Below are 25,797 nucleotides of genomic sequence, written 5' to 3' on the forward strand. Positions count from 1 at the left end.
AGCTGTGTGGGATCTCTCATGGATATTGTTTTGGAAATAACATTTGTCCTTGCTAGGTTCTGAGCCTTGTGTGAATAAGTTGAATGATAGAAACATCATAAATGTAGCTTTCTTCTTATTCAGTCACAGTTGTTTTATTTTTATCTTTATGATACTCAGAATTTTCAGTTTTCTTCCTTGTTCCCATGTATACACTAACACTAGCCTTATAAAAGCCTTCTACCCCATAATAAATACAGGGCCCTTTAATAAGTAAATTTTACTAATCCCAGAAATATGATGCATTGTAGGATTTACATTTTTCTTCTCCATATTTACCGTCTGTCATTGACTATGTAAGAAATGTAATGTGTTCTTTATTTTTCAGCTTTCAAAACTATAATAGACCATTGTATGTGGGTAGATTTATATATACTCATTTTCTGTAGGTTTCTTTTGTTTCCACATTTTCATTGAATTTTTAGTTGGCACTACATTATTTAGTATTATACATTATTCATATCTTTTCCAAGTAGGTTATAAGGAATTTCAGAGTACTGTTTTTTTGAAAGTTCTCTTATTATTCACTTACATACATATTTGTTCTAATTTTACAGACACTAGGCCTATTCTCTTCATTTTGGGGGCTTAAATTTTGAAAACTGTTTAGTTTGTAGGGATTTAATTTTTTTTATAAAGCTTGTAGTTTTTAAAATGTATTATAATTTTAAGTTATTTTCCCCTTTTAAACTATTTTCACAAAGTTTAAATTTTTTTTTAATAGATAGATGATTATGAAGAAGAACCAATGTTAAAACCTGGATGTAAAGAATATTTTTGGTTGTTGTGCAAATTAGTTGACAACATACATATAAAGGATGCTAGTCAGGTATGTTCAGAAAGTTATACATTAACTTGTTAATAGAGATGAATTATGCACTTGTATGTTCATGAATTTATAGGTCGTTATCATTAAGGACATTTTTATCAATCTGTAATGAGTTGAAAATGTCATAATTTTTCTACTGTATTCGTACCTTTTTGTTCTGCTCTAATTTCTTTCTTCTTTTTACTCTGACCTTAGTCGAAATGTCTTCATTTGGTACTTACAAGTAGTTTCCTGTGTCTTGTAAGATTTGTGGATATAAAATCTTATTTGGAATGTGAACTTTAGACTTTAAATATACAGCTTTCTATAGTAGCAAGTGGATTCTGAGAATGTAAAATAAAGTTGCAATTCAAATAGAAATTACTTTAAGCTAAAGAAACACTATCAGTTTGCTGATCTACTAATTTTCTTATGAGACTAAAATGATGCTTCTATCCAAAGAAATACTTAAAACAAGTGTATTTCAAAGACAAACTTTGCCACATAAAAACTTTTATTTTTTCTTTTTATAAATTTAGTAAGCTAAAATACATCCAGTTGATCTCAGAAAAATGAGAAATGCTTGAAAAAGATACATTTAAATATTTAGGAAACCTTTTCTGTCAATTTTTTTTTTTTCATGTATTTCCATCAAAGTCCAGTATATACACTTTATATTTTAAGAATCCTATCGTGGGGCTTCCCTGGTGGCGCAGTGGTTGGGAGTCTGCCTGCCGGTGCAGGGGACACGGGTTCGAGCCCTGGTCTGGGAGGATCCCACATGCCGCGGAGCGGCTGGGCCCGTGAGCCACAGCTGCTGGGCCTGCGCGTCTGGAGCCTGTGCTCTGCAGCGGGAGAGGCCGCGACAGTGAGGGGCCCGCGCACCGCGGTGAAGGGTGGCCCCCGCTTGCCACAGCTGGGGAAAGCCCTCGCACAGAAACGAAGACCCAACACAGCAAAAATAAATAAATTAATTAAAAAAAAAAAAAAAAAAAAAGAATCCTATCGTGTTTGAACTTCCTACTTTTAAGGAACAGTTTACATCTGAATTCTTATTCTACTTTTCATTTAAGAAATAATTATAAAAATTAATATTGAGCATGTTTTAATTTTCTCTTCCAGTTTTATTGAGTTATAATTGTCATACAGCACTGTGTAAGTTTAAGGTATATAGCATAGTGACTTGACTTACACGTATCATGAAATGATTACCACAATAAGTATAGTGAACATCATCTCATATTGATATAAAATTAAAGAAACGGAAAAAAATATTTTTCCTCGTGATGAGCACTTTACTCTCTCAACAACTTTTTTTTTTAATTAATTAATTAATTTTTTGGCTGTGTTGGGTCTTCATTGCTGCGCATGAGCTTTCTCTGGTTGTGGCAAGCTGGGACTACTCTTTGTTGTGGTGCGCGGGCTTCTCATTGTGGTGGCTTCTCTTGTTGCGGAGCATGGGCTCTAGGCTCCCAGGCTTCAGTAGTTGTGGCTTGCGGGCTCTAGAGCACAGGCTCAATAGTTGTGGCACACAGGCTTAGTTGCTCCACAGCATGTGAGATCTTCCCGGACCAGGGCTTGAACCCATATCCCCTGCATTGACAGGTGGATTCTTAACCACTGTGCCACCAGGGAAGTCCTCAATAACTTTTATATATATGTATATATAACATACAGCAGTGTTAATTATATTTATCATGTTGTGCATTACCTCCTTAGTACTTACGTATCTTATATCTTTTGACTACCAATTCCAGTCCTCCCTCCCCCCCCCGAACATGTCTTAATGTATTTGACTTTATCCATAAAATGTTGATTCCAGGTAGACATTGATTTTTCTTTAAACCTATGGTTGCCTATTTAAAGTATGAATCTAATATTCTTGCTTGCTAGTCAAAGTAATTTTCCTACTTAGTGATCTGAATTTCTTTGAGAATCCTCTTTTTTTTTTTTTGGCCACACCATGTGGTTTGTGGGATGTTAGTTCCCCCACCAGGGATTGAGCCTGCACCCTTGGCGGTGAAAGCATGGAATCCTAACCACCACTGGACCGCCAGGAAATTCCCTGGAATCCTCTTAAATTAAGTTCTATTTTATGAAATCTGTTTTAATTTTGTTGCTCAGTTATAATGAGAATTAAAGCTCTCTGAAATGAACTGTGCATTTAAGTTTATTTCTAAAAGTGGTATTAGAAACGAAACTTGGTGAATTGTATGGTATGTTAATTACATCTCAGTAAAATTGTTAAAGAAAAAATAAGTCAAACCTAGTGTCTTCTCGTTAAATTACCGTGACTCTCATGATTTATCACCAATATTTCATTGATTCTTTTTTGAAGGACTATCAGTGATGTGTTTATAAGTATAATTTATTGACATCATGTATAAGTAAAGAGTAGTTATATTATTTATAATTTAATTGACATGTTAATGAATTCGGAGAACCAAATTCTTGTTACTTAAAAGGAAAGGATTTTTTGTTTTAATAATATCTGAAATAGTGAACATAAAAATCTGTGTTTGAATTTGTATTTTCTCTTTGTATTAAGACAACACTCCTCGACCTGGATGCTTTGGCACGACATTTAGCTGACTGTATTCGAAGGTAAAATTTGATGTGAAATTGACAGTTACATTGTTGAGAAAAGATAAAGAACGTAATTTTATGAACTGTCTTGTTTTGCTTGTATTCTTTTTTGTAGCAGGGAGATCCTTGATCATCAAGATGGTAATATAGAAGATGATGGGCTTACAGGACTCCTAAGGCTTGCAACAAGTGTTATTAAACACAAACCACCCTTTAAATTTTCAAGGGAAGGACAGGTTGGTAGTAAGACATCCAAGTATTTATATGAAATAAGATTGAACTTTTTTATATTGTTTCCTTGTATGTGGGTATGTTAAATTTCCTTAAACATGCAAACATGAAGTTTACCAGAACTTTATTACTAGCAGGAACAGTGAACTTTGAATAAGATGAATCCTAGAAATATGAATCTTAGCCTTGTTTTTAGAATGCAGAACAAGTTTTAATTACTATGACTGTATATAGAGAGGCAGTCTCTGCTTAATTGTAGATTTTTATAGAATTGAATATTTTGAATTAGTAACTTAACACAATGGAATTAATAAGTAGTCATTTTAGAGTACTTATTGGTTTCATTTCTTAAAGGCCCATTTGATATAAAATCTATAATTGACTTTGATAACACCTAATAACTCTATACCAACAAACGTCTAATTTCTCTTTAGATTACGTTATTTACTGTCATTGGCACTTTTGTCATTGTCTTCAGTAAGGGAAGTTAGTTATGGTTTGGAGGATTGATTTCTTGAGGTTACTGATTGTGTTAGGAAACACAGGAATAACCAAAAGAATGGAAGATTGTCCCCATGAGCATAGGCTTAGGGATTCTTAAGATAAACTTAAGGTGACAGTCTTATCTGTCTTAAATCTGTGCTATTACCCTTATTTCACAAAGCCCTGTTTTGTGGGTTTTCTCCTGGATCTTTTAAAATTTTTCTATTACACTTCACTGGGAATAACTTGATTTATTTATAGTCTTGCTGGTTGAAGTCTTACATTATATAAACCAATATGTAACTTTTATTCCAAAATATAAATGTATTAATTGATATTTCTGATAACATATCATTGTAAAGCAAAAGTCATTTTAAAGAAAGAAAAAATTTTTAGGTACTGCTGACAAAAATATTCCTATATATTTTAATTTCATATGATATTTTGGTAATGGCCTTCCAGGACTTTCTATGGCTATATTAAATACATAGGTATATAATTTATATTATGTAAATACTATTCTGTGATTTGTGTTCTTCATTTAAAATGAATCCATCAAAAAAGAAAATACATTAAAAAGTTGAATACATAGAGAAATAATTTAATCTTTATTGACATTTATGTTGTTGGTAGTTGTAAAAAAAAAACTGCAGGGAACATCTTTGTATACCTGTTCCATTGTATACTCATATAAATTCTTAAGAGTAAATTTGATTCATTTTAATCAGAATACATCAATTTACAAAAGGCTCTATCAGTTTATACTCCCAGCCACACTGTGTAAGAATACCACTTTCTCAGACATCCCCACATTCCTTACATGACAAGTCTTTGCCACTCTCACTATTTTAGTTTTATTTCCTTGGTTATTGTTGAAGATGAGTGTCTTTTCATTTATATATCGTCCACTTGTATTAACTTGCAGTTTGCTGTTCATAATCTGCATGTATTCTGTCATTTTTCTTATTTATTTTTGAAAGTTCTTTATTTTGAAAATATCAGCTCTTTTCCTGTCACATATATGTGCAGGAAATATTTCCAAGAGTTTTGTCTTCATTATTTGTATATATTTTTTAAGACCACTTGTTTTTTTCCTTCTCTCTTTTGTTTATTGATTTATACAATTGATTATCTTAGGCAAAATTTTTGAGCCCTTGTAAGGTAGATACTGTCATTAGATGCCATTTTGACAGATGATGAAACTAAGGCATAGACAGGTTAAACAACTTGCTTCACTGAGGACACTCAAGACTCTTTACTTGACTAAGCTTTTAACCACTAAGCAATACTGTCTGCAGGTGTTAAAACCTTAAATACACTGTTCTGTAATATGCTTTTTTCACCTACCTTATAGATTCTCCATATCAATAGATATAGAGTTAATTCATTCTTCATAACAACTGCATAATATTTTTTTTCTGGAAAGATGTGATATATCTAACTAGCTTCCTAATGTTGAGCATTACCTTACACTACTATAAGTGATGTTTCAGGGAAAGTGTTTATACATCCATCATTTAGGAAATCTGTACAAAAAAATTCTAGAAGTAGAACTGCTGGTTTACGAGGTATGTACCTTTGTGATTTTGGTCAGAACAACCATGATGCTCTCTGTGGAGGCTGAACTGATTTATGGTCCCACCTACAATGTCTGTGAGCCAAGTGCCAATTTTCCCACATTCCTACCAACCCAGTGTATTATCAAATTTAATTTTTGCCAGTCTGATAAGTGGAAACCATTTTCTTAGTTTTATTTTTCATTTTTTTGTAAGTATGAGTAAGGTTGAGCTTCTTCTCATGTGTTTGAAAGCCATTTATTTGTATTATCTTTTCTCTGACATGCTCAAATCCTGTCCTCATTTTCCTTTCATGTATATACATGGTCCTTTTCTTGATAATTTGTAGAATTTTTGTATGAAGGAAATTGGTGTATATACTTGGATTTATTTCTGGACTTCTTTTTCACTCTACAGGTCTATTCATTCACCAATATCATATCCTAACTAAGTAGATTCACAGTTTTTAGTTAATATCTTGTAGAGATGGTCCATCTTCATTATTAATCCTTTTCAGAATTGTCCCGGTTGTTTATTTTTCCACACGAACTTTAGAATCAGTGTGTCTCATTCTTTCAAAAATTAAAATTCTGATACCTTTTAAATTGGGGTTGTGTTAAATTTATGGATTGATGTAGAAAAATTGAAATTATATTAAATTGCCTATACAAGAACAGGATTTGTCTTCTTATTTATAGGAGACCAGTGTTGTGTTTTCCAATTTAATGTTTTCATTTAGAATTTGAATTTTAGGAATTTTAAAATAAGGTTATTCCTGGGGATTTTCTTTGTTAGGTATCATAAATGCACTCTTTTCTTCTATTTTGTTTTCTGATGAGTTGTTTATGTGGAGTAAGGATTTTTGTGTGTGAATTTGTTGCAGGCCACCTTAAGTTCACTTACTGTTTGTATAATTTTTTTCTCAGTTATCTTTGTGTTTATCTTCAGTATTGTCTTTGATTTTTCATTTGTTTTTAGTTTGTTGTCTTCAAGTAATTTTTTTACTCCTTCATTTTTAAGTCTTAACTCTCTCTGTTCTTTCACCTAATTTTGTCTAGAACCTCCAGAACAGTGTTAAATAATAGTTGTTTTTATTGTTTATTGTTTACTAATAGTTGTTTATTGAGAAGGTTTTAATGTTTGTGTAGTCAAAACTTTAGTTTCCCATTGTGTTTTTGGTGAGATCAGAAACCTTTAGAAGCTTTTTTTCAGGAGAGGTATGTAGTCTGAATTGACATTTTCAAAGCTGTACTCATGTTCTAGGGGGAGATCTAGACTACAGGTAGAGAACTAGAAGGGCAAGTGTGAGGGTGAGGGGTCCAGTTAAGAAGTTTTGCAGAGGGATGATGATGAAAAGTGGTTGGACTTAGGATATTTATTGAAGATAGAGTTCACAAGACTTAAATTTTGAGAAGATTGTGAGGTGGGAGAGAGAGAAACCAATCAAGAATGACTTCTCAATTTTAAGCCTGAGAAACTAAGTGAATGATAATTGCCATTTACTAAGAAAGGGGAAATTTAGGATAGATAAGATTGTGGGGGATGGGGTATCAAAATCAGTAGTTCTATTTTGGACATGTTAAATTTGAAATGTCAATTCGGTATCCAAGTTCAGGTGCTTAAGGCAGTTGGTGTTGGTGTATTATTAAGAAGTCGTCCTTATCACCAAGATACTAAAAATACCTGTTCTTCTGTAATAATTTTACTTTATTATTTATTAATTTTTAAAAATTTCATCTAGAATTTATCGAGGAGTAGCTGTTTTCCATAAAGAGACTTACAGTAAATATTTTAGGCTTGCCAGGCCACATATGGTCTCCCTCACCACCACCATCACCACCGCTACTGCTGCTGCTGCTTCCTCTCCTTCCTCACCTCCCTGCTTCCTCTTTCCTCTTCTTCCTCCCTTCTACTCCCTCTTCCCTTCTTCTAATTCCCCTTTAAGAGTATAAACCCCACTCTTTATTTCTACTACCTTGTATAGTACCTAGCAAATATATGTTGAACAAATGGATGATTAAGACTCAGTCCTGATACTTAAGAACTGACGATCTAATGGTTCATTTGTTCAGCAGGTAATTATTGAGAAGTCTGCCTTATGCAAAATTCGTATGTACCTTCACAAATAATATCATGACTGTTCATGATATTTGTAATTCATGGTAAAGAATAAGAGCCATTAAAGGGATACAGTCAGAGGTATGGAAGATCAGATAGTATTGACGGGATTAGGAAAGGCTTTGAAGAAGATAAAGCTTTTGTAACCAGGATAAAGTCCTTAAGTAGAAAAGTAAGGGAAACATTTAAGTCACAGAAAAGAGTATGAATGAAAAAATCAGTCCTACGAAACCACTGAGTATGTGCAGGATATTGAATGATAGTTCAATTTGGCTTGAGCTTGAGGAAATATGGAGGAGGTAATTTGGGGAAACTAGGTGGCCATCTGTTGTGGTCACAGGAGGTTTTTTTTTGTTTGTTTGTTTTTTTTTTTTTTTTTGCGGTACGCGGGCCTCTCACTGCTGTGGCCTCTCCCGTTGCGGAGCACAGGCTCCGGACGCGCAGGCTCAGCGGCCATGGCTCATGGGCCCAGCCGCTCCGCGGCATGTGGGATCTTCCCAGACTGGGGCACGAACCCATGTCCCCTGCATCGGCCGGCGGACTCTCAACCACTGCGCCACCAGGGAAGCCCCAGGAGGTTATTTTTATATGTACAATAAAATAAAAGCATTACTTTTATAATTTAAAAGAGGGGCCTTTCAAGTTTTTGATCAGTCAAATAATGTCAGAAATATGCTTTAACAGAATAAATCTGGTAATAGATTGAGAGGCAGCATACTTTTTCAAACTTTTTTTGAAGTGGTCTTCTAACATTTATTGCTCACATATTCTTTAAAGAATTTTGGAAAACCTAGGTGTCCTGTCACAGATTTTTTAATTTTAAGAAATTTCTAGATTTTTTTCAAGTTTAAGTATTTTTTTAAATTGAAGTTGATGTAGAATATATAAGTTACAGGTGAACATCATAGTGATTCACAATTTTTTAAAGTTATACTCCATTTAGAAAAGAAGAGAAAAGGAAAAAAAAACATTAAAATTTGTTTTGGTTGAGAACAATGAGTCCAAAAAGATCTTTAAAATATAGCACTTACAGAAAAAAATAAATACATAAAAGTTATACTCCATTTATAGTCATTATAAAATATTGGCTACACTCCCTGCATTGTACAGTTTATCCTAGCTTTAAGTATTTTTAAAACATATTATTTCCAGAGTATTGTTGAAATTGATAGAATAGTTATTTCCTATGACTACATGATGTTGTCTTAAATTTCTTCCACATTTAATTATCATTACATTACATGTATTTGGACATGGGCAATCAAAGCAATGTAAATAGACTTTGAATTTTGCCAAGTAAGTATGAAACATTAAAAATGAAATTTTATTGAAAATTATGCATTAACAAGCAGGGTATATGGATTTTTAAATTAATTCATATAGTTGTAGATGGATATTCCTTATTAAGCTAGAATGACCATGTATTCATTCTCTTCCTACTTTATATTTCTATAGATAGAAGTTGTGAGAAACCTTGTTTCACATTGTTTTACAGTGAGAAACCACAGTGAGAAACCGTGTTTACATACTGTTTACAGTAGGAATGTTTTAACAGTGTTATTTAACTCTTTGAATTTCTTCTGAATTACATGTCAAAGATCACACTCTGGAATCAGAACTTATTTTTAATATTCTCTCAGGTATCAGTTTGAGGTTCTTCTTTCTGTGAAGTATACTAAAATGGCTGTACCATTATTTATCAAATGGATATGTTAATATATATGTTACTCTTTCACTTAGTACACCTGCTTTCCTGGTAAACTCAGAGTGAGGAAAATAAAAATATTGTTCATTTCAGCATGCTTTTACCAATCCTAATGTTTCAATAAAATATTTTTATCACAGGCTTTAAATATATTTTGTCAAAACTTTGGAGCTATGGTTATTTAGCTCATTCAGTTTCTAGATCTAAACTGATTAGCAAAGATAGTTCATTGTTAAACTAGTTATTTGCTAATTCTATTTCTGTTTGAGTGAGTGACTTTATTTTCCAGTTCATGTAAATATGTTACTCTGTGTCTCCAAGACAGTTATCTCACCTCTGAATTACAGAATAGACAAGACATAATCTTACTGTCAGTCTGTCAACTATATAAAATAAGCCTCTATTCACCTTCAGTATTTCTTAGCCAAATGTACCTTTCTTTGCCAAGTCAGGAACTATGCACTGTACTTTCTTTGACAGTAGTGAGATGGAGGAGGTGAGGTCATTAATGGGAAAATATTCTGAATTGTCCTTCATTTGGTACCTGTATCAGAGGTTCCCTAGACCACTCCCAGATTCACTGATTCACTGGAAGGACTCAAAGGACTCAGCGCGTAATTGTATTCATGACAAGTTTTATTACAGCAAAATAATAGAAAATGAAATCAGCAAAAGAAAAAGCATGGGACCAAGTGTGGTGAAATGAGGTATGCCCTTCTGAGAGTCCCCTCCCAGTGGAGTTGCATAGGACGTGCTTAATTCCCCCAGCAATGAGCGTGACAACATGTGTGAGGTGTTGTCTACCAGGGATGCTCTCTTCAGCCTAGGAGTCCAGGGGTTTTATCAGGGGGTGGGTCATGTAGGCACATAGTACCTGCATAACTGACCACAGTCAATGAAATTCCAGACTCCCAGATAGAAAGCAGGTATTCTGCATAAACGAAATACAAATTGGTACAGTGAGCCACTTTTATCACTTGCGGAAAGTTTTATAACAGAGGAGGGAACTGTTGACCATTCAGGTGTTCAGGTGACAGCCAGGAGCCAACTTTACAATGTAGCCTTTCTAAGGATAGCAGAGTCTCAGTCTTAACAATATTACCTCTTTTCTATACAGTACCCCAGGAGGTTCTATACCCCAGAACAATGTACCATTGTAGTACTTGAGATTGAGATGGGTGAGGGAGATAACTTCCTTTGGAATAGTAGCAAAGGACCAATTAAAGAACAAGTGGGAAAGGTGGCCCTTTCTCAGGCAGATTAAATTTAGGGAAAAGTATATCTAGAATGGTAAAGCCTTGCATCTCAGTTTGAACTTCACTGGTATTGAAGTTAAGAGCTTGGTGTTTTAAATCCTTAGTATAGCACCTGCCAAATCTGACTCCAGGCGAGATGCTTAACCTGTTTTGTTTGTTTGTTTTGTTTTGAGGCCTTTGAATAGTATCTGGCACTTCTAAGTGCTCATTATGGGTAAGTTGCTGCTTTGGCTGCTACTGCTATTTAAATTATTAGAGTGAAGTAAGGAGAAACTTAAGTAAATGCAGAGGCATTCAAGATAGGGAGTAATGAGTCCTGAGCTAACATATTTAGTCACTGAATGGAGTGGAAAATAGTAGCATTGTAGATGTGACTCTAAGAATGAGCTATAAGGTATCAAGAGGGAGAGAAGAGTGAAGGTGAAGCTCCTACCCCCACTCCATTTTCCCTAAGAGAAATGAACATTGGGAATACTTTCAGATGATGGTATATGATGCTTCTTTAAGTTTTTAAACAATCTTCTAATAAATTGTAGATTGTCATATAGTCCATTTTACTCTATGTAACTTATTAATTTTATTTGGAATATAGTTCATTTCTGAGTTTAGATAATATACTTGGTCTTTCTTTTTTTTTCCCAGGAATTTTTAAGAGATATCTTCAATCTCCTGTTTTTGTTGCCTAGTCTAAAAGATAGACAACAGCCAAAGTGCAAATCACATTCTTCGAGAGCTGCTGCTTATGATTTGTTAGTGGAGATGGTAAAGGGATCTGTCGAAAACTACAGATTAATACATAACTGGGTTATGGCACAACACATGCAGTGTGAGCATTCTTCTTTTCCTTTAACCTTTCTAAATTTTGTTTGTAGAAATGAGATTTTGGAGGGCATGATTTAAAGAAAGAATTCACCATTCATACCTTTTAACATTAAAAACTGTTGTTGCTAGGACATACTGAAGTTAAAAAGTAAACATTAGTTTTTGGGAAAGAAACAGTTGTGATGGACTTTTTAAAGATATGTGAAATACTTAGGCATTTTTGGGTTAAATAATTTAGTGCCAAGAAAAGACAAGTTTTGACAGTCCTTTCAATATTTAGGAATGAGTTAGTTTTACTATGTGTTCTAACCAATTTAAAAAATAACCATATGTTTTATGTATATGAACTAAATAAGTAATAGATGTAGTGGCTATTAATGAAAGCAGAATATATTATGTTTAATAGTTTGTTTTGGGGGGGCATCCTTTCCTCCCTCTTTTTTCAGCAGCTCATGCACCTTATAAATGGGACTACTGGCCTCATGAAGATGTCCGTGCTGAGTGTAGATTTGTTGGCCTGACTAACCTTGGAGCTACTTGTTACTTGGCTTCTACTATTCAGCAACTTTACATGATACCCGAGGCAAGACAGGCTGTCTTCACTGCTAAGGTACAGTTTTCCTTACTTGAAAAATTAAAACTATAGGGACCTCCCTGGTGGTGCAGTGGTTAAGAATCCACCTGCCAATGCAGGGGACACGGGTTTGATCCCTGTTCCAGGAAGATCCCACATGCCACAGAGCAACTAAGCCTGTGCACCGCAACTTCTGAGCGTGCACTCTGGAGCCCGTGAGCCAAAACTAGTGAGCCCGCATGCCACAACTACTGAAGCCCAAGTGCTCTAGGGCCTGCATGCCACAACTACTGAGGCCGTGTGCTGCAGCTACTAAAGCCTGCGTGCCTAGAGCTTGTGCTCCGCAACGAGAAGCCACCGCACTGAGAAGCCTGCGCACTGTAATGAAGAGTAGTCCCCACTCGCTGCAACTAGAGAAAGCACGCGTGTAGCAGTGAAGATCCAACACAGCCAAAAAAAAAAAAAAAAAATTAAAACTATAAAACAAAATTTTAAAACTTTGTTGATAAATCTTGATTCAATTTAGTAAAATATTGTTTGAGAAAATAATTTGAGTTAAAATTGACAAACTTTGGGCTTCCGTGGTGGCGCAGTGGTTAAGAATCCACCTGCCATTGCAAGGGACATGGGTTCAAGCCCTGGTCCGGGAAGATCCCACATGCCACAGAGCGACTAAGCCCTTGCGCCACAGATACTGAGCCTGCGCTCTAGAGCCCATGTGCCACCACTACTGAAGCTCACATGCCTGGAGCCCATGCTCCGCCACAAGAGAAGTCACTGCAGTTAGAATCCCACAGACCAAAACAACGAGTAGCTTCCACTCGCTGCAACTAGAGAAAGCCCACGCACAGCAGCAAAGACCCAATGTAGCTACAAATAAATTAAAAAGTTTTTTTGACAAAATTTGATATTACTGCTAACTTATGTATATTTTAATTATTTTTACATTTCAATTGATTACTCCAAACACTGTAGTATAATTCCTTTATTTATCAAAGGATAAATACAGTTGTAGAATATACACGCTCATTGTATCAAATGAACACGATATTTTCAGTAAAAAGAAATGCAAATTTTAATTATATAGAAAATAAGCAAAGCTTAAAACAAAGTAGGAAATTAGTACCAGAATCACTGAACTTATTTATCCTAAGTAAATTTGATTGTGGCCTAGTGTATTTGAGTAGGCTCTGCTTATGGTTTTTTTTTTTTTTTGCCATACGTGGGCCTCTCACTGTTGTGGCCTCTCCCGTTGTTGAGGACAGGCTCCAGACGCGCAGGCCTAGCGGCCACAGCTCATGGGCCCAGCCGCTTCGTGGCATGTGGGATCTTCCCAGACCGGGGCACGAACCCCTGCATCGGCAGGCGGACTCTCAACCACTGCGCCACCAGGGAAGCCCCTGCTTATGTTATTTTTGTTAACTTGTGCATTGTAGTTTTCATTTTTTGTTTACCATGGGCTATTTTTTAGTTTGCCTTCTGCACTGCTTTTACAATTTTTTGGCAGCCTTTTTTTTTTTTTTTTAATTAATTTTATTTATTTATTTTTGGCTGCATTGGGTCTTCGTTGCTGCGTGCGGGCTTTCTCTAGTTGCAGTGAGCCGGGGCTACTCTTCGTTGTGGTGCATGGGCTTCTCATTGCGGTGGCTTCTCTCGTTGCAGAGCACAGGCTGTAGGCACACAGGCTTCAGTAGTTGTGGCTCGCGGCTCTAGAGCACAGGCTCAGTAGTTGTGGCACACAGGCTTAGTTGCTCGACGGCATATGGGATTTTCCCAGACCAGGGCTCGAACCCATGTCCCCTGCATTGGCAGGCAGATTCTTAACCACTGTGCCACCAGGGAAGCCCTGGCAGGCTTTCTTTATGCTTGCACTTGGGTTTTTATTTTCTTCCATCATGTCATCTGGATGTCCTTGCATTTTTTCCCCCTTACAAAGTCCTGCAATTCTTTATTTATCTTCAGTGAATCCTTACTATGTTTAAGTTATGCTTCAGGGTCTCTAAAGCATACTCAGTATACTCAAGTGTGGGTTTGTTTTTTGGCTTTAGTTAAATTGATGTTTTTAAGTTGATCATCTAACTGACTATTAGAAATAGTTGAATAATTGATTTCATTTAGCATGTGGAAATTTTCTTTCTTTCTTTTTTTTTTTTTCTTTTTTTTTTTTTGTGGTACGCGGGCCTCTCACTGTTGTGGCCTCTCCCGTTGCGGAGCACAGGCTCTGGACACGCAGGCCCATCGGCCATGGCTCACGGGCCCAGCCGCTCCACGGCATGTGGGATCTTCCCGGACTGGGGCACGAACCCGCATCCCCTGCATCAGCAGGTGGACTCTCAACCACTGTGCCACCAGGGAAGCCCAGCATGTGGAAATTTTGGTGACTAAATTTGGTTGCCCCCATCTGTATAATTTTATAGAACCACTTACCAAAGAAGCATGTATTCAGTGATTTTCTTTTTTAGGTGGTGACTTGACCACAATTTGTAGTTTCTCTTCCTTATATTTAATGATCATCTTTTAGCCATTAGCACTGTCAGGAATTAGTGTGTTAGCAACAGAAAAAACAATCAGATGTGCTAACTGTGAATCAGTCTCAGAAATGGTATTTTTGGTTAAAAACTAAATTTAGACTTGTCTCTACATAAGGAATTCTTACAGAATAGAATTATTTTCTGATTTTTCACAGAGAGATTAAAGAAAACTACATGTATTTTACTTGTGGTAGAATATACACAATGTAAAATTTATCCTATTAACCATGTATAAGTGTACCGTTCTGCGGTATTAAGTATACTCAGATTGCAACCATCACCACCATCAATCTCCAGAATTTTTTCACCTCCTCCAGGTGAAACTGTACCCATTAGATACTTTACTCCCCATTCTCCCTTCACCCATACCCCTTGCAGCCATTATTCTACTTCCTGTCTCTATGAATTTGACTACTCTAGGTACCTCATATAAGTGGAATCATACAATATTAGCCCCTTTGTGACTGCCTTATTTCACTTAGCATAATGTCTTCAAGATTCATCCACTTTTTCAAAATTTGAATCTCAATTAATGTCCTTTAATATTTAGAGGACTTTCAAAGATCTTGGCCAGTAGTACCCTGCAGTGTTAAGGATCTGCTGCTCTAGAAAAAAATAAAGATATGACTAGATGAGGGTGAGATGTCATTTGTTAATATAATATATTCTTTAATGTATGGATTTATTTGTGGAAAAGGTGTTTTCTGTTCTTGCAAAATCGCCAACTTGTAAATGCTTCTGTTCAGCATTGAACCAAAAACTGCTGATCTGGAAAGCAGTTTTAATATCTCTATTCAGTTTCCTTACATAATAGTTATGGCCATATTTGTATAATGAACAAAATACTCCAATTTTTAAAATGCTACAATTGTTAACGAAAAAATACTGTGCTTTTCCTACATATGGCTAAAATAATGAAAACAGTGTTAAGCACATTGTAATACTTTCTTTTCTAGAATGTCTAATTTACCATCATCATTATGTGTTAATGGAAAGTTTTTTCTTAATTTACAGTATTCTGAAGATATGAAGCACAAGACCACTCTCCTGGAGCTTCAAAAAATGTTTACATATTTAATGGTATGTTTGAGAATTGGGTATGGAAAACTAATTAGATATACCCATTGACCAACGGTGAAAACGTTAATTGGAGTTCATTTGTATTGGCCTGTCCTGACCATATACTCTTATTTTTCCAATTGACTTTGTCAGTTGCTGATATTCTTTGTCAGTGAATTTTAACTGTCATATTTCAGTCATCTACATTTTGTTAATTTATCCTTTGAAGAATTTCTTGTATCTGATCCATTTTTTATCAGAAGGTCACACCTCCCCCCTTAGTCTTAGGGTTTTCCAACTGATTTTTCTTTGTCCTTCTTAATGTCCACCCCCAAAACTATAAAAGTAATTAATCTTTAAAAAACAGCAAATCTGGGCTTCCCTGGTGGCGCAGTGGTTGAGAGTCCGCCTGCCGATGCAGGGGACACGGGTTCGTGCCCCGGTCTGGGAAGATCCCACATGCCGCGCAGCAGCTGGGCCCGTGAGCCATGGCTGTTGAGCCTGTGCGTCCGGAGCCTGTGCTCCGCAACGGGAGAGGCCACAACAGTGAGAGGCCCATGTAACGCAAAAAAAAAAAAAAAAAAAAAAAAAAAAAAAACAGCAAATCTAAATATATTACTCCCCTAGTTAAAACTCTTCAGTGGTTCTTTATTATGAAAAGAACAGTATCCAGGTTCAGTCAGGATGGCACACATCCCCTGTGATTCTGCCCCTCCCCTTTAACCTCCTTTCTTATCCTTCCCCACATCCAGCCTCACCCTGTAGTAACTGTAAGCCTTTTGAAGCCCATCACCCTTTTGCTTCATTGCTTGTGCAGTTATTTATGCTGCTCCTACTGCCTGTGGCACTCTTCCAATAGTACTCTTCTCCATTTTCTTCCATTTCTCATCCTTCAGGAATCAACTTGGTTTTCTTGAGAAAGTCTGTCCTCTAAGAGACCAAAAATTCCACAGAGTATCTCCATGTCACCATAATTCTGTTGTACCAGCACTTGTATTGAAAGTTACTTGTCTCACCTATTAGAATTTGGAGGACAAAGATCTTACCATATTTATTCCCATGTATTTCATCTTGTGAGACTAAATAAATGAGATTTTTTTTTTTTTTTTTTTTTTTTTTTTTTGCGGTATGCGGGCCTCTCACTGCTGTGGCCTCTCCCATAGTGGAGCACAGGCTCCGGACTCACAGGCTCAGTGGCCATGGCTCACGGGCCCAGCCGCTCCGCAGCACGTGGGATCTTCCCGGACCAGGGCACGAACCCGTGTCCCCTGCATTGGCAGGTGGACTCTCAACCACTGCACCACCAGGGAAGCCCATAAATGAGATTTTTAACAAAATTAAAAGATGTTAGTTATCCCTTGATTCCACTTATAATCTCCTTTTAACAGAGTTAGAACATGCTATTGAACTGGCAAAGCACTTTTACTGCTCTTTTAAACTACTAAACCAAGGTTCAGTTGATAGGAGAACTTATGCACCCTGCAAAGGCTTTGTATTTTACGCTTCATGATACAAACCTCCATCCTTCGAATCCCAAATTTCTTCCTAGAAATTCCTAGGCTTAAAAAATAAAAATTTCGGCCCCTCCCCCCCGGCGCGCCGGCCCAAACGAGCCGGCCGGCCGGCCTGGCTCCCCTCCCCGGCCCCGACGGGCGGGCGGGCTGCCCTGAGGAGGCGGGGAGGGGAGGGCTGGGCCGGCCGGCGGGCAGACGACGATGCCGAACTTCTGCGCGGCCCCCAACTGCACGCGGAAGAGCACGCAGTCGGACCTGGCCTTTTTCAGGTTCCCGCGGGATCCAGCCAGATGCCAGAAGTGGGTGGAGAATTGTAGGAGAGCAGACTTAGAAGATAAAACACCTGATCAACTAAATAAACATTATCGATTGTGTGCCAAACACTTTGAGACTTCTATGATCTGTAGAACTAGCCCTTATAGGACAGTTCTTCGAGATAATGCAATACCAACAATATTTGATCTTACCAGCCATTTGAATAATCCACACAGTAGACACAGAAAACGAATAAAAGAATTGAGTGAAGATGAAATCAGGACACTGAAACAGAAAAAAATTGATGAAACTTCTGAACAGGACCCAAAACATAAGGAAATAAACAACAGCAATGCTCAGAACCCCAGTGCAGAAGAAGGGGGTGAAGAGCAGGATGAAGACATTTTACCTTTAACCCTTGAAGAGAAGGAAAACAAAGAATACTTAAAATCTTTATTTGAAATTTTGATTCTTATGGGAAAACAGAACATACCTCTGGATGGACATGAAGCTGATGAAATCCCAGAAGGTCTCTTTACTCCTGATAACTTTCAAGCACTGCTGGAGTGCCGGATCAATTCTGGTGAAGAGGTTCTGAGAAAGCGCTTTGAGACAACAGCAGTTAACACATTGTTCTGTTCAAAAACACAGCAGAAACAGATGCTAGAGATCTGTGAGAGCTGCATTCGGGAAGAAACCCTCAGGGAAGTGAGAGACTCTCACTTCTTTTCCATCGTCACTGACGATGTGGTGGACATAGCAGGGGAAGAGCACCTGCCTGTGTTGGTGAGGTTTGTTGACGAATCTCACAACCTGAGAGAGGAATTTGTGGGCTTCCTGCCTTATGAAGCTGATGCAGAAATTTTGGCTGTGAAATTTCACACTACGATAACTGAGAAGTGGGGATTAAACATGGAGTACTGTCGTGGCCAGGCTTACATTGTGTCCAGTGGATTTTCTTCCAAAATGAAAGTTGTTGCTTCTAGACTTTTAGAGAAATATCCCCAAGCTATCTACACACTCTGCTCTTCCTGTGCCTTAAATATGTGGTTGGCAAAATCAGTGCCTGTTATGGGGGTATCTGTCACGTTAGGAACAATTGAGGAAGTTTGTTCTTTTTTCCATCGATCACCACAACTGCTTTTAGAACTTGACAATGTAATTTCTGTCCTATTTCAGAACAATGAAGAAAGGGGCAAAGAACTGAAGGAAATTTGCCATTCTCAGTGGACAGGCAGGCATGATGCTTTTGAAATCTTAGTGGACCTCCTACAAGCACTTGTTTTATGTTTAGATGGTATAAATAGTGACACAAATGTTAGATGGAATAACTGTATAGCTGGCCGAGCATTTGTACTCTGTAGTGCAGTAACAGATTTTGATTTCATCGTTACCATTGTTGTTCTTAAAAATGTTCTATCTTTTACAAGAGCCTTTGGGAAAAATCTTCAGGGGCAAACTTCTGATGTCTTCTTTGCAGCCAGTAGCTTGACTGCAGTGCTGCATTCACTAAATGAAGTGATGGAAAATATCGAAGTTTATCATGAATTTTGGTTTGAGGAAGCCACAAATTTGGCAGCCAAACTTGATATTCAGATGAAACTCCCAGGGAAATTTCGCAGAGCTCAGCACAGTAACCTGGAATCTCAGCTAACCTCTGAGAGTTACTATAAAGAAACTCTAAGTGTTCCAACAGTGGAACACATTATTCAGGAACTGAAAGATATATTCTCAGAACAACACCTCAAAGCTCTTAAATGCTTATCTCTGGTACCCTCTGTCATGGGACAGCTTAAATTCAATACATCAGAGGAGCATCATGCTGACATGTACAGAAGTGATTTACCTAATCCTGACACACTCTGCTGAGCTGCATTGTTGGAGAATCAAGTGGAAACACAGAGGGAAAGATATAGAACTTCCATCCACTATTTATGAAGCCCTTCATCTGCCAGACATCAAGTTTTTTCCTAATGTTTATGCATTGCTGAAGGTCCTGTGTATTCTTCCTGTGATGAAGGTTGAGAATGAACGCTATGAAAATGGACGAAAGCGTCTCAAAGCATACCTGAGGAACACTTTGACAGACCAAAGGTCAAGTAACTTGGCTTTGCTTAACATAAATTTTGATATAAAACACGATTTGGATTTAATGGTGGATACATATATCAAACTCTATACAAGTAAGTCAGAGCTTCCTACAGATAATTCAGAAACCATTGAAAATACCTAAGAGACTTTTAAAATAGGCTTTCTCTTATATTTGATATTTGAAAAAATCTGTAGGAAATTTGAAAATATCTTACAGAAAAGTTGTAAGGTGTACGTAGGCCACTTAATCACTGAATATCTTGACCTGTAGGCCTCCCATTGAGTACATTAGTCATTGATAATCTGCCTGTTTAAATGGCCCGTTTGAAGTCCCATGCTTTGGAGACCTAACTGTTCTTCCAGAAGATAGCATTGAAAGTACCATGTTACACTCTGTGTGATCTCTGCTAATGGCACTTTGAAATTGTATTAAGTCATTTTAGATATAACATTTGTCACTGTGGATCCAATTGTCAGGTACTTAGTTATCAGTTCTTGGAAGAAATAAATTTTGAGGAGGTATGGGAGGAAGGAATACATTATATAAAACATTACAATGAAGCTCATGACTGACCTTTGAATAGTAGGAATTTAAGTATGCTGTTAAAAATCTGTAAGGGACCGTTAAAATGATCAGACTGTAAGAGAAACGTGTGAGCTCACCAAACAAGGATTTCAGTGTAGATTTTGCCTTTATCAAATGAAGTTGAAGGAACAAGTTAAAGTTTGAATGGAAGAGCCTGCCATTGTTGTTCCACATCTGATTGTTGCTGTTTACATTCCTTTATTGAGCCTACATCTTCATAAGCTTTTTGACAGGTATATGTTGAACACTTCTGTTTCATGGTCAAGACAGGATCAGAGACCATGGATACTGACAACTGATTTGTCTGTTTTCTTCTGTCTTTTTCCATGACTCTATCTACTGCCTCATCTTGATTTACAAGCAAAACCTAGAAAACCTACAAAAATAAGTGTTTTGTGGTTTATCTAGGAATAATATAGAAAATATTGCTGTTATTTTTGGTGAAGAAAATCAATTTTGTATAGTTTATTTCAACCTAAATAAAATGTGAATTTTGTTTAAAATAAATAAATAAATAAATAAATAAATAAAAAATAAAAATTTCTTAACTTACGGTCATTTAAGCATCTTCTGGCACCGAGACTATTGAACTGAAAAGGCAATCAGAATCAAACAAATGAAATAGAAGAGAGCATTTTCATACTTTCTTTGTAGATTTACTACCTGTTTCTTTGTTGTTCATTCAATAACCTTGTGATAATTTTTATTTTTATTTGAGATCTAGATTTATTTGATTGTTTTATAATCCTCCTCCTCACCGCCCTCCTTTTCTTTCACAGGAGAGTGAATGCAAAGCATATAATCCTAGACCCTTTTGTAAAACATACACCATGGATAAGCAGCCTCTGAACACTGGGGAGCAGAAAGATATGACAGAGTTTTTTACTGATCTGATTACTAAAATTGAAGAAATGTCTCCAGAACTGGTTAGTACCAGAACACTCAACTTTCTTTGAAATTTTTACAGATTTGCTAAATTTTAAATTACTGACTTTCATTTGTATTTTTTTTAAAGAAAAATACTGTCAAAAGTTTGTTTGGAGGTGTAATTACAAACAATGTTGTATCCTTGGTAAGTGTTCTCCCTGTTCTTTGCTTTTTGGAAATCTTAATGTATATTTTAGCTTATTATGATAATTTACCAATTTTTGGCTATTGATTGACTAGGATTGTGAACATGTTAGTCAGACAGCTGAAGAGTTTTACACCGTGAGGTGCCAGGTGGCTGATATGAAGAACATTTATGTGAGTAATGTTGTATATATTTTAAAAATTTTTTTCTGCTTTTAACTATTTGTGTATAGCAGGCTTGTGTTTGTTACCTTGAGAGAAAATTAACTTTCACGTTTTCACCTGTTTTCTTCTTGTGATGATACTCAAATAAAAATTAAAGGTAGATCACAAAGCTGATTTTTCCCAATCAAAATTTAAATACTTGAGTTTTTTAAAAATGTAGTAAGATTCAGAGCACCTTGTCAATATTTTTACTAAATTTAAGCATTTGCTTTTTTAAAACATGTTTTCCTCTGTGCATTCTGCCCAAATTGTAATTAATGCTTTTTGTATTTTTGCATGCTGTAAACAATAATGTGAAACTCATAAGTGTGGTTTTATACACAGGAATCTCTTGATGAAGTTACTATTAAAGATACTTTAGAAGGTGACAACATGTATACTTGTTCTCATTGCGGGAAGAAAGTACGAGCTGAAAAAAGGTACGCTTTTTGAAACGTAATTTTCGTCATTTTGATAAATCATCAAATGGAAGTAAAACACAAACTTAGGATAAATTAATGTTAAACTTTTATAAAAATTATGTGATTAAGGTTATGGTCAGCTGCTTGGAACTCACTCTTATGCAGCAATTTTTCATTCAGTTATGCAAGTAAACTTTCAAGCACTCTTAAATCTTTTCAGATTTTTTTCTTCCTTTTTATTAAGCAGATACTTACCAAGGTCTATATGATTGCTTAGCTCTCTGCCGTGCACTCAGTGGGGCATGATAAAGAGTCTACTCATGAATTGAAGACCTCTGAATCTCTAAAGTGAGAGGTTTTTTTTCTTAAGAGCCAGCCATAAGATGCTTGGTTTAGGACAGAGTAGTTGGTTGGGTAAAGATGTTTCAGTCCTACCGATGAACATTGAAATTAGATTGAAAGAGCATCTTATGTAGTTCGTTACTAGGAACAAAGGCAGAGAAGTAGTCTGGTTAGATTCAGGCCGTCTCTTCAGATTGTTTATATCTTAATGCATGGTTTCACTGCCCTCCACGAGTCCTTTAGTGATTCTTAGCTGTCAGGATAAAGTTCATACTCTAACACTACACACAAGACCCTTCATATCTTGACTTCTTTATACTTCGTAACCTCATCATTTACCAGTCTCCCAAATAAACAATAATGATGAATTTTTAGACTTACTCCATCTGCTTGTGACATCCTTCCCCTACCTTACTCAACTCCCTAAATTTCCTATTTAAAAGAGAAACTGGGCCTCCCTGGTGGCGCAGTGGTTGAGAGTCCGCCTGCCGATGCAGGGGATGCGGGTTCGTGCCCCGGTCTGGGAGGATCCCGTGTGCCGCGGAGCGGCTGGGCCCGTGAGCCATGGCCTCTGGGCCTGCGCGTCCGGAGCCTGTGCTCCGCAACGGGAGAGGCCACAACAGTGAGAGGCCCGCATACCGCAAAAAGAAAAAAAAAAAAAAAAGAGAGAAACTAAGCTCTTGGTTTAAACAAATTTTGTTTTAAATCCTATATACACTGAAGAATTATTCCCTGAAATTCATATTTTTCATAAATCCAAGTTTTTAAGTATATTTTGTTTAAACTGAAAAAAAGTTTTTTTAAACCTGAACTAGCAGTAAGTCATACCATAAGATTTAGTTAACCAGTTAACTTGCTCTGCTGCTGCTGGTGCTGCTGCTGTTATTGTTGTGGCTGTAATATGAGGCAACACTCGTTGAACACTGTTTGCCAGGCAGCATTCTAAAAGTAGTAGGCAGTAGGCACTTTAACTTCCATTTACAAATCAGGAATTAAGCTCTGAGAGGTTAAGTAACTTTTTTAGGGTCATATGTCTAGTAAATGATACAGTCAGGCTTTGCAATTCTGCTATACAAAAATAAATGCTTATTTAAGGTGGAAAAGAAAACTCTGAACCAAAAACCTCCTTGCCTTTGAAGTATGATGTGACTCCTTTTTATGCTTCCGTAGCACCTTTCATAGCTTCATCATGGCATATACCATAGTCCCCTATAGGTTTTTCATTTGTTTTCCTATCTAGACACAGGAAGGAAAGTCCTTTCAGAATGGAAAAAATCATGTAAGAGGGGAATAGATAGATAGATAGATAGGTAGGTAGATAGGTTGATTGATAGATTTAATAAGAACATGATTTAGAGTGCTATTTATTATTTACTCTGAATTGAATATTGAAATAAGTGTAGTGTAAATGTAATTGATAATAGCTAGAGTACTTCTGAAAGATAATTTTTAACAAATTTTTTTCTTGTCTTTCAGAGCATGTTTTAAGAAGTTGCCTCGGATTCTGAGTTTCAATACTATGAGGTATACATTTAATATGGTCACAATGATGAAAGAGAAAGTGAACACACATTTTTCCTTCCCATTACGTTTGGATATGACACCCTATACAGAAGATTTTCTTATGGGAAAGAGTGACAGGAAAGAAGGTAATGGAAAATCTTTCTCTTGCCTATGTTTATTGTAAGTCTTCATGACAAGATAGTCATATTTATAAAGTTGTAATCAACTACACATTTAACAAAATCAAATTGAATCTTATAAAGGAGAATGTTTTTAAAGACAATATGGGCATATTCAGTCAGTTGGCCCATAAACGTTTTGTATCTACTAGGAGTGTGTTCTAGGCACCTTTCCAAGTGAATGAGATAAACATGGTTCCTGCCCTTGAAGAACTTAAGTCTGTTGGGCATGGCATATATTAAACAAGGAATTATAAACATGAAGTGTTGTCAGATAGTGAATATATCACAGATTGAGGGGAATCAGGGAGGGCTTTCAGGAGAAGGTGACATTTAAGCAGAGCCTGAGTAAGAGCTAGAGTGAGAGGAGTGGAGAAACTCTAGTGGGGGGCAGGGGGCTGATTAGGGGGTTGATGAGATAGGCAAAAGGGTGGCAGCCAGATCAGTTTTTTTGTAAGCCATCTTAATAATTTTGATCTTTATTTCAATGTGAAACCATTGGAAAATTTTAAGCAGGGAACTGAGATAACCAGGTGGGATCTTGGAAAAGGTTATTCTGACTATAACAATAGAAATGGATTAGAGGATGATAAACGGAGTGTGGGGAGGCTGTTATGGTAAACCACAGTAATAGTAGCACAGAAGAGAAAGCATACCAACCAGTAGGGTTGGAGAGAAGCACATGGCAATAGAGTTAGTAGAACTTGATGATTGAATGAATAAATGAATCGAACAAAGTTATTGAACATCTATCCACTATTTAACTTGCTATTTTAGTAATAGGAATATAGTGACAACAAAGAACAAGGTCTCTGCCCCTATGAAGCTTACAGTTTAGTCAGTCTACTACTAGAGGAAGGAGAAGTCAAGAAAGGTTTCTGGCTTGATCAGTTAGGTGAATAGTGGGATCAGTATTTCAGGATCTCAAGAAGGAGGGAGTGTGGTCAGAAGTATTGAATACTAAATAAAGAAAAGAAACAGTTCCAGTAAGACCATGAGGGAAAATTATCTAACATGTTGAAGATCTCTGGTTATCAGACCAATTTAATTTGGGTGTTGCAGTAGGAAGGTGGATTGCAGCGAATTTAAAATGGCACTTGGTTCGAAAGTAGTTACCTCCCAATTGCTATTATTACGTCCATAAGACCAGTGATTTTCGAACATCTGTGTGTATGCCCCAAGGACCATGATGAGGAATGGAAATAGGTGAGAGGAGAGAAGAAAGCAGAATAGGGCCAGGTCTTACCTTTTCCATTCTTCTTTGGCCAAGAGAAGTTCCATTTTACGTAAGAGTCCTGGCAATGTTTTGTTTGTATAGAAAGTTATGCTGATTTAAATTTTTAAGATTTGAAGAGCCACCATATTATAAAATTTAGGAAAGAGAACCATATTTTAATCTTTATACTGCATTGCCTGGCACTTAATGAGCATCCAGTAAATGTTTTACTCTCACCAAGTAGGAGCTGAGAGGTATAAACAATGAGTGTGGGCTACTTTTTCAAGAGAAGAACATATCTTTCTTTGAAGAGAGAGGATGGTGACTGTGGCTGTGAGGTGATACAGGGTTAAGGGAGAGAACTTTAAAGTTAGAATTGGAGTATGTTTAGAAGTTGCAGGAAATGAGGCAGAAGAGGTAAGTTTGAAAATGGAGACAAAGTTAAGAAGTTGGCATTGTATATATACATCCTACTTTTTAGAACATTTTCAAACCATTTGTAAAATTATAGCAAGGCTGTGTAGTAACTGCTTCACTGTATTTTTCATAATGTCTCCATGTGTGGAAATAGCAAAAATTTATGCCAAGATAAAGGAATTTATTAGGCCACAAGTGATGCATTCAGAGTCAGATCCTAGTACATCCA

The 25,797-nt window shown here is 36.6% G+C and overlaps 1 protein-coding gene across 4 annotated transcripts in view; it reads left to right on the forward strand.

Annotated features, from left to right (window-relative positions):
* USP34 (ubiquitin specific peptidase 34) overlaps nt 1–25,797 on the forward strand; it is a 245,101-nt gene that overhangs the window by 170,569 nt on the left and 48,735 nt on the right. For all 4 annotated transcript variants that reach the window (XM_081253585.1, XM_081253587.1, XM_081253586.1 and 1 more), the window contains 11 exons: nt 764–868; nt 3,396–3,451; nt 3,549–3,669; nt 11,425–11,608; nt 12,054–12,214; nt 15,724–15,789; nt 20,994–21,140; nt 21,230–21,286; nt 21,382–21,459; nt 21,835–21,929; nt 23,730–23,902. In XM_081253585.1, coding sequence (XP_081109711.1) covers nt 764–868; nt 3,396–3,451; nt 3,549–3,669; nt 11,425–11,608; nt 12,054–12,214; nt 15,724–15,789; nt 20,994–21,140; nt 21,230–21,286; nt 21,382–21,459; nt 21,835–21,929; nt 23,730–23,902 — 1,243 coding nt within the window. The remainder of the gene's footprint in view (nt 1–763; nt 869–3,395; nt 3,452–3,548; nt 3,670–11,424; nt 11,609–12,053; nt 12,215–15,723; nt 15,790–20,993; nt 21,141–21,229; nt 21,287–21,381; nt 21,460–21,834; nt 21,930–23,729; nt 23,903–25,797) is intronic.

The sequence above is a fragment of the Mesoplodon bidens genome (assembly GCF_964165515.1).
Source record: "Mesoplodon bidens genome assembly, chromosome: 14".
NCBI lineage: Eukaryota > Metazoa > Chordata > Mammalia > Artiodactyla > Ziphiidae > Mesoplodon > Mesoplodon bidens.